Source organism: Saccopteryx bilineata, chromosome 1 (assembly GCF_036850765.1).
Source record: "Saccopteryx bilineata isolate mSacBil1 chromosome 1, mSacBil1_pri_phased_curated, whole genome shotgun sequence".
NCBI lineage: Eukaryota > Metazoa > Chordata > Mammalia > Chiroptera > Emballonuridae > Saccopteryx > Saccopteryx bilineata.
The window spans coordinates 85,948,799-85,962,943 of NC_089490.1; the positions used below are offsets into that span (position 1 = coordinate 85,948,799).

Genomic DNA, 14,145 nt, shown 5'->3' on the forward strand with positions numbered 1-14,145 from the left:
AAGTACAGCAGAGGAAGCAATGAACTCTGGGATACCCTGGCATGGCTTCATTGAGCAGGGCAGCGGAGGATATACAGGAGTGTGAAAGCACTCAGGGAGGACAGGCAGTATGTAACAAGAAAGACACAGATCATCAAGTGAAGTGGGCAGGAGTTACAAATCACTGAAAAGGTGAGAGGTAAAGGGCAAAGCAGGAAACAAAAAGAAAGTCAGCCGGAAACCTGGCTGGGCCAGGGAGGGTGTGGTTCACCATCCCAAAAAGTGAATTATAACATGTGGTTTATAAGAGGCAACACAGCACAGAGAAGAGAATTTAGATCTAACTCCAAAGTCCAGCTCTACCATTTACTAGTTATGTGCCCTCTTGCAGGTTTCACCTTTGAACCCATTTCCTCATTTATAAAAGAGAATAATACATGAAGTATGAAATGACATGAACAGGCCCTGGCCGGTTGGCTCAGTGGTAGAGCGTCGGCCTGGCATGCAGGAGTTCCGGGTTCAATTCCCAGCTAGGGCACACAGGAGAAGCGCCCATCTGCTTCTCCACCCCTCCCCCTCTCCTTCCTCTCTGTCTCTCTCTTCCCCTCCGGCAGCTAAGGCTCCACTGGAGCAAAGTTGGCCCGGGCGCTGAGGATGGCTCTATGGCCTCTGCCTCAGGCGCTAGAATGGGCAGAGCATGGCCCCCTGGTGGGCATGCCATGTGGATCCCGGTGGGGCGCATGCAGGAGTCTGCCTGACTGCCTCCCCGTTTCCAACTTCAGAAAAATACAAAAAAAAAAAAAAAAAAAAGACAAAAAAAAAATGACATGAACAGGCCCCAAAGAATGGCAATTATTATGTAAAATGCCACAAGCATGTTTTTGTTGTTGTTTTTCATAGCATTTACTGAAGGTTTTCCTCCCATTTTAAAAAGTAGGACATATGTCATGGTGGAAATTTAGAAAATACATAAAACACACACTTGCATAACTCCCTGAGACCCATCCAGGGATACCTACCACCACCACTCCTCCACCAGACTCCCTGGCTGGGTGGCAGGTACCCAGTGGTATTTAATACTCAGTGACTCCAAACATTGGTTCCACAATGTATCAATCTACCCTTCTGTGCAATCCCTGACACCACAGTACCCAATGTACCTGCACTGAACAGGTTCCTAAGCAAAGACAATGACATTTTACATGGATAAAGAGCCTTATTGTATATGAGCCCCACTTAACAGATGAGGAAACTGAGGGCTGAGAGGGGTAATGACCCGTCCAAGGTCTCACAGATAGGGAATAATGACGGCATTCAAATGAAGCCTGGCTCTAAAGCTCAAACACTGGACCAAGTATCTCCCGACAATTCCAAGTACTGATGTGGACATGCATGAATTAAATCAAATGAATCTATCTTCCATGCTGTATGCCTGAAAGAAATATAAATAATACTGAATACTGACTAAAAAAGAAATCAAAGCAAACAAAAATGAAACAGATGCCAAACTGTTAACAGTGGCTATCTCTGGAGGACGAAATTACGGAGAATTTTTAACTTTTCATATTTATGTAATTTTGTACCTTGAATACTTTACATACATAAATTTTAGAATAAATTTTTTTAAAGAAATATAAATCTATTCCTAAGCATAACCCATGCTATTTTGTACAATCTGTGGTCTACTTCAGATGATTGAAGTCAGTTTTCTAAAGTGCATGAATATGTATTCCCTATTACACAAAAGTGGCAAAATTCTACATATTTACAACAAAGTATGAGCAATGACTTGAAGGAAAGAGTAATCTTGAATTTGAGGATTAGAGAATACTAGTCACATTTCCTCAGTGGGAACTAGCAATAGCTACTAAAACCTAATAACAACATACATTGCCCTAGACCAGTGGTCGGCAAACTCATCAGTCAACAGAGCCAAATATCGATTGAAATTTCTTTTGAGAACCAATTTTTTTTTACAGAGACAGAGAGAGACTCAGAGAGAGGGACAGACACAGGAACAAAGAGGGATGAGAAGCATCAATCATTAGTTTTTCATTGCAACACCTTAGTTGTTCATTGATTGCTTTCTCATATGTGCCTTGACTGTGGGGCTACAGCAGACTGAGTAACCCCTTGCTCGAGACAACAACCTTGGGTCCAAGCTGGTGAGCTTTGCTCAAACCAGATGAGCCCACACTCAAGCTGGCGACCTCAAGGTCTCAAACCTGGGTCCTCCGCATCCCAGTCCGACGCTCTATCCACTGCGCCACCGCCTGGTCAGGCTAGAGAGCCAAATTTTTTAAACTTAAACTATATAGGTAGGTACATTCCTTACCGAAGTAGCACCCGCACGTGGTATTTTGTGGAAGAGCCACACTCAAGGGGCCAAAGAGTTGCATGTGGCTCGCGAGCCGCGGTTTGCCGACCACTGCCCTTGCCAGGTAGCCAGATGGCTGGAGTGTAGTCCCAATATACCAAAATTGCCAGTTTTGATCCCCGGTCAGGGCACATACAAGACTCAACCAATGAATGTATAAATAAGTGCAACAACAAATAGATGTTTCTCTCTCTCTCTCTCAATTAAAAAAAAAGAAAAAAGCCCTGGCTGGGTAGATCAATTGGTGTGAGCATTGTCTCAATATGCCAAGGTTGCAGGTTTGATACCTGGTCAGGGTGCACATATGAAAAGCAACCAAAGAGTGCACAACTATACGGAACAACTAAGTGGAACGTGAATTGATGCTTCTCTTCACTCCCTTGCCTCTCTCTCTCAAATCAATGGGAAGAAAAAGCCACTAATGAATACACAACTAAGTGGAGCAATAAATCAATGCTTCTCTCTCTCCCTTCCTCTCTCATACTCTAAAATCAATAAATAAGTTTTAAAAACGTTTTTTGCTTGACCAGGTGGTGGCGCACTGGATAGAGCATTGACCTGGAAAGCTGAGGTTCCAGGTTCAAAATCCCGAGGTCACTGGCTTGAGCGTGGGATTGCAGGCTTGAGCATGGAATAATAGACATGACCCCATGGTCTCTGGCTTGAGCCCAAGGTCACTGGCTTCAGCTCAAGGTCGCTGGCTAGAGCAAGGGGTCAGTGGCTTGGCTAGAGCCCACTCCCCCTCATCAAGGTACATGAGAAGCAATCAATGAATAAATAAAGTGATGCAACTACTAACTGATGCCTCTCATCTCTCTCCCATCTGTCTCTCTCACACACACACACACAAAATCATTGAAAACTAGAATCATGTTTTCTCATAGTGCTTCCTCTGCTTTAAAACAACTCCCTAATTTTACACTTGGGTGGGAGTCTCCCATCAGGGTGACCAGTAACCAGATGCCATCAGATCTGTTTTGGAGTAAATAGGAGTTAGCTGCCCTTCTCACTGTGTTCCAGACAGTGTCTTCTGCTCAGCAGGCTCAATCTCCATGGGGCCTATCAGAGTACTTCTGGTAGAGTCTGGCTCCCTGGTCTGGTAGTGCCCCTTCCCTTGCAGGATGGGTTACAAATCTCCAGATTTGTTCTCTAACAAACTCTGAAGGGAAAAACATACCCAAAGAAGACTACTTCAGAGACCCAGACCAGAAATAAAATGAAAATGAATGAATGAATGAATGAATGAATGAAAGGAAAAGGAAAAGGAAAAGAAAAAGGAAAAGGAAAGGAAACCTGTGTCTGGCAAGATCTTAAAGGTTACCTCACCTCAGGAAGGAAAGAAAGAGAGGGAGGGAGGAAAGGGGGGGGGGAAAGGAAGGAAGGAAAGAAGGAAGGAAGGAAGGAAGGAAGGAAGGAAGGAAGGAAGGAAGGAAGGAAGGGAGGGAGGGAGAGAGGGAAAGAAAGAAAGAGAGAACGGAGAAAAGAAAAAAGAAAAGAAAAGAAAAAAGAGTGAGCAAGCAAACCTGTGCCTGGCAAGATCACACAGATTACCTTATGTCACCCTTCCAACAACTGTGCCAAGTGGGTCATGTGTTCCTTGTTTAGAAGAGAAAATGGTAACTCAAACAGATGAGAAAGGAAATCTCACTAAAATGGAAGTTCCAAAAAGGCAGAAAAGTTGTCTCCATTCTGATCACCTCTGAATACTCAGAGTCTAGGACAATGTCTGACATACAGCAATTGTTCAAGAAATACCCAGTCTGACCTGTGACGGCACAGTGGATAAAGCGTTGACCTGGAACACTGAAGTCACCGATTCGAAACCCTGGGCTTGCCTGGTCAAGGTACATGTGGGAGTTGATGCTTCCTGCTCCTCCCCCTTCTCTCTCTGTTTCTCTCTCTCTCTCCTCTCCTCTCTAAAATGAATAAAATCTTAAAAAAACAAACAAACAAAAACCCGGTGAAGAACAGATGAAGGTTACAGACACAACAGAGCAGTGATCTGAATGCAAGTGTCTTCACCATGCTTTCAAATTCAAGTTGTGAGTGCTTCTGGCAGAGGCTGTGCTGAGCCATCAGTGCCTGCTCAGAGCCAAAGCACACAGGAAAGTGATCCATTTCACAGTATGTCATGCACACACCCACTCAGGACTCTAGCCTCCCTAGATGGCCAAGGTCAGATATGCTATTCTCTCTTCCCAAAAGACAGCATCTTCTATAGGGACCACTGGTATTCAGAGAACAGTCCAAACCAAAAGGGCTGACACCTTCTTAGGCAGGAGGCCAGCTTGACTGGGCCAGTCTGACCTTCTGTCCATCCTGTCAAGCATGGCATATGCCAGCACTGTCTCAGGAAACATGTCAGTGAGCACTAGCACTCAGAGCCAGTGAGTTGTCCAAGCAAGCTGGGATCCTGAAGGAGGCCTGGTCTCTTGAAGCAGTTGCTTCAGCATGAAAGACAAGCCACCAGCAACATTCTGACCTGTCCAATGCCACTGTAGAAACACTCCAACCCCAGTGCCAAGTCACAGAAAGGGCATCCATTCTAGAGCTGAATGGATTTGGCTTAGAATCTCAGCTCCCTCAGTTTCTTCACCTTACTGAGCCTCAGTTTCCTCTTCTGAAAAATGGGGACAAAGAGCAGAGATTTTGTGAAGAGTAGAAAGAATGTATTGCTTGGAAATACAGAGAAGGAAAGAGAGCTTTTATGAATATATTGCATTCTTTAAGGGAAAAAAAAATGAAAAGTATAGAGCTTGATAGCTGGGTTCCTGGAAGGCATCCATTAATTAAAGGTAAGCTGCTGTTACTCAGTACTCCTAGGAGAATGAGATGCTGCCACTAATCCACTGCTTGCCTGTATACTAGGGAAAGAACTACAGGCTGCTCTTTCCCACTATGCCTTCTACTCCTTTCCCAACCACTAAACACCAGAAGCCTCAGAACAGGCCACCTCAGAATGGTCCCATTTACCCACTCTTTCTGTCCTTGAATGCCTAACATGAAATCATCCAATCTACGCAGGCGCTGTTCAGTGGTGGAGAATGCACTACTTTATGAGGCAGAAATATGACTTCAAGATGTTGGGTGAGGGCCTGACCAGCCGGTGGCACAGTGAACAGAGTGTTGGCCTGGGACATAGAGGATCCAGGTTTGAAACCTTGAGGTTGCCAGCTTGAGCACCAGCTCACCAACTTGATTGAGTGCAGGGTTGCTGGCTTGAGTGCAGGATCATAGGCGTGACCCCATGGTCGCTGGCTTGAGCACAAAGCTCACTGGCTTGAGCCCAAGGTCACTGGCCTGAGCAAGGGGTCATTCACTCTGCTGGAGCACCCTGGTCAAGGCACATATGAGAAAGCAATCAATGAACAACTTAAATAGCCACAACAAAAAAATTAATGCTTCTCATCTCTCTCCCTTCCTGTCTGTCTGTCTCTCTCTCTCTCTCACTAAAAAAAAAAAAGACCCTGGTTCCTCTGATCATGACCCTTTAGGGAACAACTACCTGCCCAGCTCTTCCTAGCAGGGAAGCCTCAGGTAAGTGCTACAACACAGGAATGCATGCCAGTCAACACCCTCTTAAGAAAAAGCATCTTCCCATACCACCATGCTTCTAACTTTCTCCCACCCTTGGTAGGCTATGCCTAGCACCTCTCCTAAGAATCCAAAGCTAAACAATTCCCTCCTGCTAGGAGGCGATCAGCTAACTTGGTTGCTATGCAACTGGCAGGCACAAAAGTGATGCAGCCCTTTTCAGAGGCTTAGAAAGGGGACAGAGTGGTTTCTCTTCAAGTCACACCCTCTAATGGTTCCCAAGGCAGTAGGAGGTTCCTTTAAGTAATCAGTTGATAGATTCACTCATCTAATTCTCTGCATCAGCAGCAGAGACTCCAGACACACAGTGAACTGCACACAAATCCTTAGCTCTGTTCTCTGGCCGCAAGGCAGCAGCTCTGCACCAACATGCACTTGCAAGCTCAGGAGGCAGCCCGTGAGGCTGACCCACAGCTTAGCCTCTCCCTCTGAAGCTCTGAAGTTATGCTGAGGAGGAGGCACTCACGGTCCCAAATAGACATACATTCAAACAGGGCATGGAGCCAACCCAACTGTGTCTCCCCTCTGTTTAGCCTACTCTACAGACATCTAGTTTCTACTCTCTACCACTAAGGGAGGATTCTGGGAACAAAGTCTGGTTGAGTAGTAGAATGCCTGCATTCTGCAGCCAAACAGATCTGCATTCAAAATCTGGCTGTGTTAGGGCTGTTTGATGCAAGCTGTGACCTCAGACAACTATTTAAACTCTGGGTCTCAATCTCATAATCTTGAAAACAGGCTAATAGTACCTACTTCTTAGGGTGGTTGTAAGGAACAAACAGGCAGTATTTGTAAAATTAGTTCAGTAACTGATTGGCACAGTGGCCTGACTAAACATGCCACCACAGCATCCAAGGTCCAGGATGGTCCAGTGTGGGGCTAGCCCCACCCAGTATGTGCCTCCATCCCTTTCTTCAGCCAGGTGTTTTGGCTATTAAATGACTTCTTCCTCACCAGCATGTAAGCATATAAGCTCTATCAAAGGCAGAGACCTCTTCTTTAACCAGCTCTGTAGCTCTCTCAGTGAACAACAAGAATAACAGTAACAACACAAATATCCAGTAGAAGGTGAAGAAGCCCAGAAGGTGAATTGGGGGGCAGGGGTTAAAGGAATTGTTAACACCGCTCAGGTACCTCCCAGCAATGGTCATGAAATGAAAGATCCCAATCAGAAACTATCTCAGTTTCCACAGGGTGAAAGCAGAAATATGCCTACTGGGCTTAAAACCCTCAAGGAATTTAATATTTAATGATGAAAATACTGTAAATGTAATTCTAGCGCTCATTTTCTATCTCTTTTTTTTCTTTTTTTTTGACAGAGACAGAGAGAGAGAGGGACAGACAGGGACAAACAGGAAGGGAGAGAGATGAGAAGCATCAATTCTTCACTGCAGCTCCTTAGTTGTTCACCGATTGCTTTCTCATATGTGCTTGACCAGGGGCTACAGCAGAGAGAGTGACCCCTTGCTCAAGCCAGCAACCCTGGGTTCAAGCTAACGACCATGGAGTCATGTCTATGATCCCATGCTCAAGCCGGCAAGCCCACGCTCAAGCTGGTAGCTCATGTTCAAGCCGGCTGAGCCCCTGCTCAAGCCAGCGACCTCGTAGTCTTGAACCTGAGTCCTCTGCATCCCAGTCCGACGCTCTACCCACTGTGCCCTGTCTGGTCAGGCTAGAGCTCATTTTCTCAATGTTGCCCTTCAACTTAGAGAATAAGAAACAGGAAGCCAGTGTGTTCACTTCTACCTCATCTCCCAACTCTCTTAGAGCAGTACCCAAAAGGTTTTCCTGAACAATTACTACATACCCAATATCCATGGGGAGATTACAGAAGGAATAAGCAATTTCCCTAGAGCCTGTATTTTTTAAACATATGAGCTGAAAGTAAATGCTGGGGCTATGGAGGCTGTAAGCCATCTCTGGAGCTTAAGACAGAGACCAACAACATTCATTCACCAAGTGCCTATACCCTGCGCCAGATTTGCCTCAAGTATTTGATACACACAGTCCCATTTAATACTCACAACTACCATCTGAGGTAAAAGATACTGTGTCCATTTTACAGATTACAAAACTGAGGCTCTAAATTATTAACTATCTTGCCCAGGGGCACACAGCAAAGGTGAAATTCCAGTCTTGGCTCAAAAGCAAGTGCCTTTCCTTTAATCCAAACAAACCATTCTCCATTCTCCATACCCCCCACCCACCCAAATAAAGAAGAGTTTCTACAGGTTCATTCTGAAATAATCTGAGGAAAAGTCTGTCCTTATTCTCAACATTAGAAATGGCCTATTCCTAAAATAACACCAGAAACTATTCACAAATTTTTATAGTGTATTACAGTTTATAGAACTTTTCAGGTATTATTAGGCCTTCAGGACTCCTTTTAATAAGAAGGTAGCTATTTTGCAGATGTGTAACCTGAAGTTCATAGAGGGCTGAGACCTAGCTTGAAGAACATGGTAAATCTGTGGTAGGAGTCTCCCTCAGGTTCCTGATAGTCTATGTGCTGCTTTTTAAAGAGTACAAGCAGCCTCCCTGCAATCCCTCCCCTCCTTTATGCTGAAAGGCCCAGAGCCCACCACTGCCTTCCAAACCAGAGGAGTCAAAGAGAGCTGGACCCAATGAAGACTGACCACTCAAGCATCAACACTCATCGTAAATACTTCCCAGATGCTATCTTAGAGACCCCAGGTACCAGGAAAAGGCCTGAGATAGAACAAGCCTCACTTCAGACGTGATGCTCATACTCAAGTGAGGGACCCTTGAGCAAGACACTTGACCCCATCCAGCTTCCTTACCCATGAAATACAGGTAACTTGCTGAGAGCTGATAAAAAGAATTTCTAAACAAGCTACTAGCCACACCTAAGTTTTATAAGTACTGTGCAAACACACGACTACTGAATTCAAGTTCACCCATCCTTTAATTGCTCAAGTCCCAAACCTAGGAGACATCCTTAATTTTTCCCTGTCCCTCACATTCTGCATCCAACTCATGTGCCTCCAAACTATCTCCACTACCAGAACCCTAGTCCTAGACACTTTTACCTCTCCCTTTTCAAAAATTTTCACCTCCAGCAAGACCTGTGGTGGTCCAGTGTATAAAGCATCAACCTGGAATGCTGATGTCACCGGTTTGAAATCCCAGGCTTGCCCAGTCAAGGCACATACGAGAAGCAACTACTACAAGTTGATGCTTCCCGCTCCCCACCCTCTTCTCTCTCCTCTCTAAGTAAAATCTAAAAAAAAATTCACATCCATTTTCTTCTTCACTCTGTTTCTAATCATACTATGTGATAGCAGGTACTGTCAAATGATAGAATACTTCCAACTTAAAGAGCATTGTTCTCAGATATGAAGCATTAATGGTACTCTGGATGACAAGCTGAATCTTGTTGGTTGTTTTTTTTTTGAGATAGACAGACAGGGACAGACAGGAAGGGAGATGAGAAGCATCACTCATAGTTGCAGCACTTTAGTTGTTCATTTTGACTGCTTTTTCATACGTGCCTTGACTGGAGGCTCCAGCCAAACCAGTGACCCCCTGCTCAAGCCAGCAACCTTAAGTACAAGCCAGTGACCTTGGGCTTCGAGCCAGTGACCTCTGGGCTCAAAGCCAGCAACCATGGGGTCATGTCTCTTGATTCCATGCTCAAGTTGGTGACCTTGTGGTTTCAAACCTGAGTCCCAGCGTCCCAGGCCAAAGCTCTATCCATTGCATCACCATCTAGTCAGGCTGAATCTTGATGCCAAAGGAAAGCAGTCTAGATGCCAAAGGAAAGTCAGGCTTTAGAACAGAAAGGTGCCAATTCAAATAACATCTGCTTGAGATAAGGCACTAGGGCAAGTTTATTCAGTTTACTTAATAAGTCTATAGCACCCGCTACATACAGGTAGGGCTCTAAATACTTTGTAATTATGGTTATTAGATATCTGAAGCACTATTTACAGATGACTAAAACAGGCACAAAAAAGGGCAGTAACTTGCCCAAAGTCATAGCTAGTGAGTATTAGAGTCAGCATTCAAATAAGGTAGTGTGATATAAGAATCTATGCTCTTGCCTGGCCTGTGATGGCACAGTGGATAAAGTGTCAGCCTGGAATGCTGAGGTTGCTAGTTGAAACCCCTGGGCTTGCCTGGTCAAGGCACATATGGGAAGCAATGATGAGTTCATGCTTCCTGTTCCTGCCCCTCCTTTCTCTCTCTCTCTCTCTCTCCTCTAATGAATAAAATCTTAAAAAAAATTTTTTTTAAAAATCAGAATCTATGTTCACCCTGGCCAGATAGCTCAGTTAGAGCCTTGCCCCAATGCAAAGGTCGCCAATTCAATCTCTGGTCAGGGCACATAAAGAAATAGATCAATGTTTCTGTCTGTCCTCTCCCTCGCTTAAAAATAATCTATGCTCTTAACGTTTCTGCTCTAATCCTGTTTCTTTATCTCAAGGGTAGGGAACCTATGGCTCACGAGCCAAATGTGGCTCTTTTTTTTTTTTTTTTTGCATTTTTCTGAAGCTGGAAACAGGGAGAGACAGTCAGACAGACTCCCGCATGCACTCGACCGGGATCCACCGGGCACGCCCACCATGGGGCGATGCTCTGCCCATCCTGGGCGTCGCCATGTTGCGACCAGAGCCACTCTAGCGCCTGAGGCAGAGGCCACAGAGCCATCCCCAGCGCCCGGGCCATCTTTGCTCCAATGGAGCCTTGGCTGCGGGTGGGGAAGAGAGAGACAGAGAGGAAGGCGCGGCGGAGGGGTGGAGAAGCAAATGGGTGCTTCTCCTGTGTGCCCTGGCCGGGAATCGAACCCGGGTCCTCCACACGCTAGGCCGACGCTCTACCGCTGAGCCAACCGGCCAGGGCCAAATGTGGCTCTTTTGATGGTTGCATCTGGCTCACAGACAAATCTTCAATAAAAATATAATAATGTTAAAAATATAAAACATTCTCATGTATTACAATCCATTCATTTCCTACCACTCATGTTCATGGTTGCGGGTGGCTGGAGCCAATCACAGCTGTCCTCCGGGACACCAAATTTTTATTGGATAATGCATAACATACACGGGTCATTGTATGGCTCTCATGGAATTACATTTTAAAATATGTGGCGCTCATGGCTCTCTCAGTCAAAAAGGTTCTGAACTCCTGCTTTATCTATAAGAGGGATAATAGGTTCGCCTTATCTCGCAGGTTCATATAAGATTAGTGGTACACAGTCAGGTAAACGTTATCTACTCTTAGTGATAGTAGTCACCTTTGGTCCAAACAAAAGAAAAACATTTTGGCTGAGAAAGATCTCCAAGGCTCTCTGGAGTAAAATACACTAGAATATAGTGGAAACTCCATTATAACAGGAATTGTCTGCTTTGATTATCATTGTATCCAAAGCAATCCATGGGTGCTTAGTAAATATGCAGTGAATGAGGTAAAAAAATTAATGCATAGACTGGGTTCTGCAGACATGACACTCAAGGTAGTACCATCACATCTCAAATGGAGCTAAACACAAAAAGGTAAATTCACAAGGTTTTCAAAGGACAATGTTAGCTGGCCATTATTAACATAGCCTGGCTACTGGGAGGCAATGCAGTATTAACGCTGTTCATTCACCTTAACGAAGAGACCTGAATTTTAATCCTGACTCTACTCCTAGAAGTCACCCAGGCTCTCAAGATCTTGGATTGTCTATCTGCAAAAGAGGAAGTTGGACTACATGATGATTATAAACAAATACACTCTCCTTTCTCATAACTTTATAATAATCATAACAATCTGAACGGAAGCTAATCACCAAATAATCAATAAAACATTCGTTAAAGGTTATCCCCAATTGACAGATAAAGAAACTAAGATATAGTCTGACCTGTGGTGGTGCAGTGGATAAGGCATCAACCTGGAACGCTGAGGTTGCTGGTTTGAAAACCCCAAACTTGCCTGGTCAAGGCACATATGGGAGTTGATGCTTCCTGCTCTTAACCCCCTTCTCTCTCTCCAAACCCCCCCACCCTGCGCTTCTCTAAAATGAATAAAATCTTTTTTCTTTTTTTTTTACAGAGACAGAGAGTAAGTCAGAGAGAGGGATAGATAGGGACAGACAGACAGGAATGGAGGGAGATGAGAAGCATCAATCATCAGTTTTTTTGTGCAACACCTCAGTTGTTCATTGATTGCTTTCTCATATGTGCCTTGACCGCGGGCCTTCAGCAGACTGAGTAACCCCTTGCTCGAGCCAGCGACCTTGGGCTCAAGCTGGTGGAATTTTGCTCAAACCAGATGAGCCTGTGCTCAAGCTGGCGACCTCGGGGTCTCGAACCTGGGTCCTTCTGCATCCCAGTCCAACGCTCTATCCACTGCGCCACTGCCTGGTCAGGCTGAATAAAATCTTAAAAAAAAAAAAAAAAAGAAACTAAGATATAGAAGTAACTTGTTTAAGGCTAGAGTCAGGGTGGAATATGAACTATATAGCCCAGATCTCTTTCTATATTGGTCTAACACTTATGCTTTCCAAGGTCTGTTTTTCAGTTAAAAAATACTGTGATATCAGTTCTCTTTTTCAAGCTCAATAACTCTGTAACCACTTATCTTAAATAATCTTTCCTGATTTTACTACATCATGGGACAGACAGCAGGATCAGGAAAAAAGAACTATATAGTATTTCCACATTGTAAACCTGGAGATTAAAAAAGCTCTGAAGAAGTAATTAGGAGGAAATCCCTTCTCTTTGCCCAGAATTGAGAGATCAGAAGTATTTTAAGATAAATGATTTCACTTTAAATATATGGTTTAAATTTAAGCAAACTAATAAAAAAGAAGAAAAACTTCTAGTAGCACAATGCTTCCTGAGAGTACAGCATGTAATAATTTTTTAAGTCAAAGTTGTGCCACTTGATTCAAAGTAGACTCACAAAGTTAAAAGGCTGTCAGAGAATGTTTACAAATAATTGCTTTATTTTAATTAACAAAATACATGCTTGACATTGAACCTTTTAGTATAGCACCTTGGTAGGGCTGTTATGTCAGGAGTGAAAAACCCATCTGCCAGTCAGTTCTCAGATGGTTCACAAAAGGTCAAGGTCATCTGTTGAATCTCTTTACCCTTCCACCTAGTAACTTAAAGGTAACTAATTGTGAATTCAAAATACTCCATTCTGGTACTCTCAAAAAATACAAGTGTTAGTTCAAAAATCAAACTCTGGCTCATAAAGTTCTGTAAAGACAGACTGTTATGAACAAGGAGAACAGAGGGGCTATAGAACAAGATATTCGGGCCACTTTGGTGATAGCAGTAACTTTCACCTACTTTCTACTAGTTTCATTACTTATCAAATAAGAACAATCATCTCACCAAATTTTACATGACTCAAAATATGGTAAGGAAGTACAAGTCTTACAATCTCGTGCAAAGGTAAAAGATTACTGTTACTATTATTTACTACATCTTGGGTTCAACGAACCCCTTTTATTCTTGGCTTTATGTTCTGCAGGATCCTCAACAGATGGAACAGAATACTAATTTTCTCTGCAGACTCCAGGCCTGGCAACTGTAGATGCACCTAGTTAGCAAGTCCCTACTGCTGAGGTGCGAAATGAGACCTTCAGGCTCTGGGCCTAGCAGGCTGAACAACGACCATACCCCCAGTAACCTTGTCCTCACCTTGAGGAACAGAAAGGAACCCTACAGGGAAGGAAAGTACAATTCTCAAAAAGGAGAAAGAAATGCCTCCATTCTTCACTCGGCCGCTGCTGTTTAGACCCACACTTCCCGCGGGGCGGGGACAGGGCTAGGAGAGCTGACAGAGCGGGGACGACTTGACCTCGGGAGCTGGAGGGCCGGGAAGAGGAGTTGAGCCCATGGCCGGGAGAGGTACACAAAGTCACTGCAATCGGGCCTTCATCGCCTCGCCTCGCCCACAGCCGCAGGCATAGTGGGAGGCACCCGGCCTCCGTGAACCCAAAGGGCCCTGAACTTGCTCACCTGCAGCCGGGTCACCAGGAGACTGTAAGGCGCCATTTTGTGCACTGACAAAGATTAGGTCGCGTGAAAGTGACGTTACACACTGCTTATTTAAAGTCTTCGCGGAGAGGGCGTGGCCTGAAGAGAAAGGCGTCACAGTGAAGCAGGGCTCCAGAGTCCCGCGAGTGCAGTGGGCGGAGCTCCTATATTAGCAACTAACACAGAAGAGGAAAAATC

At 44.6% G+C, this 14,145-nt stretch overlaps 1 protein-coding gene across 1 annotated transcript in view; it reads right to left on the reverse strand.

The window, feature by feature from the left end:
* Positions 1-14,067, reverse strand: part of ACO2 (aconitase 2) — a 46,588-nt gene extending 32,521 nt beyond the window's left edge. Inside the window, exon 1 of the mRNA XM_066256855.1 lies at positions 13,930-14,067. Coding sequence (XP_066112952.1) covers positions 13,930-13,965 — 36 coding nt within the window. The 5' untranslated portion in view covers positions 13,966-14,067. The remainder of the gene's footprint in view (positions 1-13,929) is intronic.
* Positions 14,068-14,145: the final 78 nt, after the last annotated feature.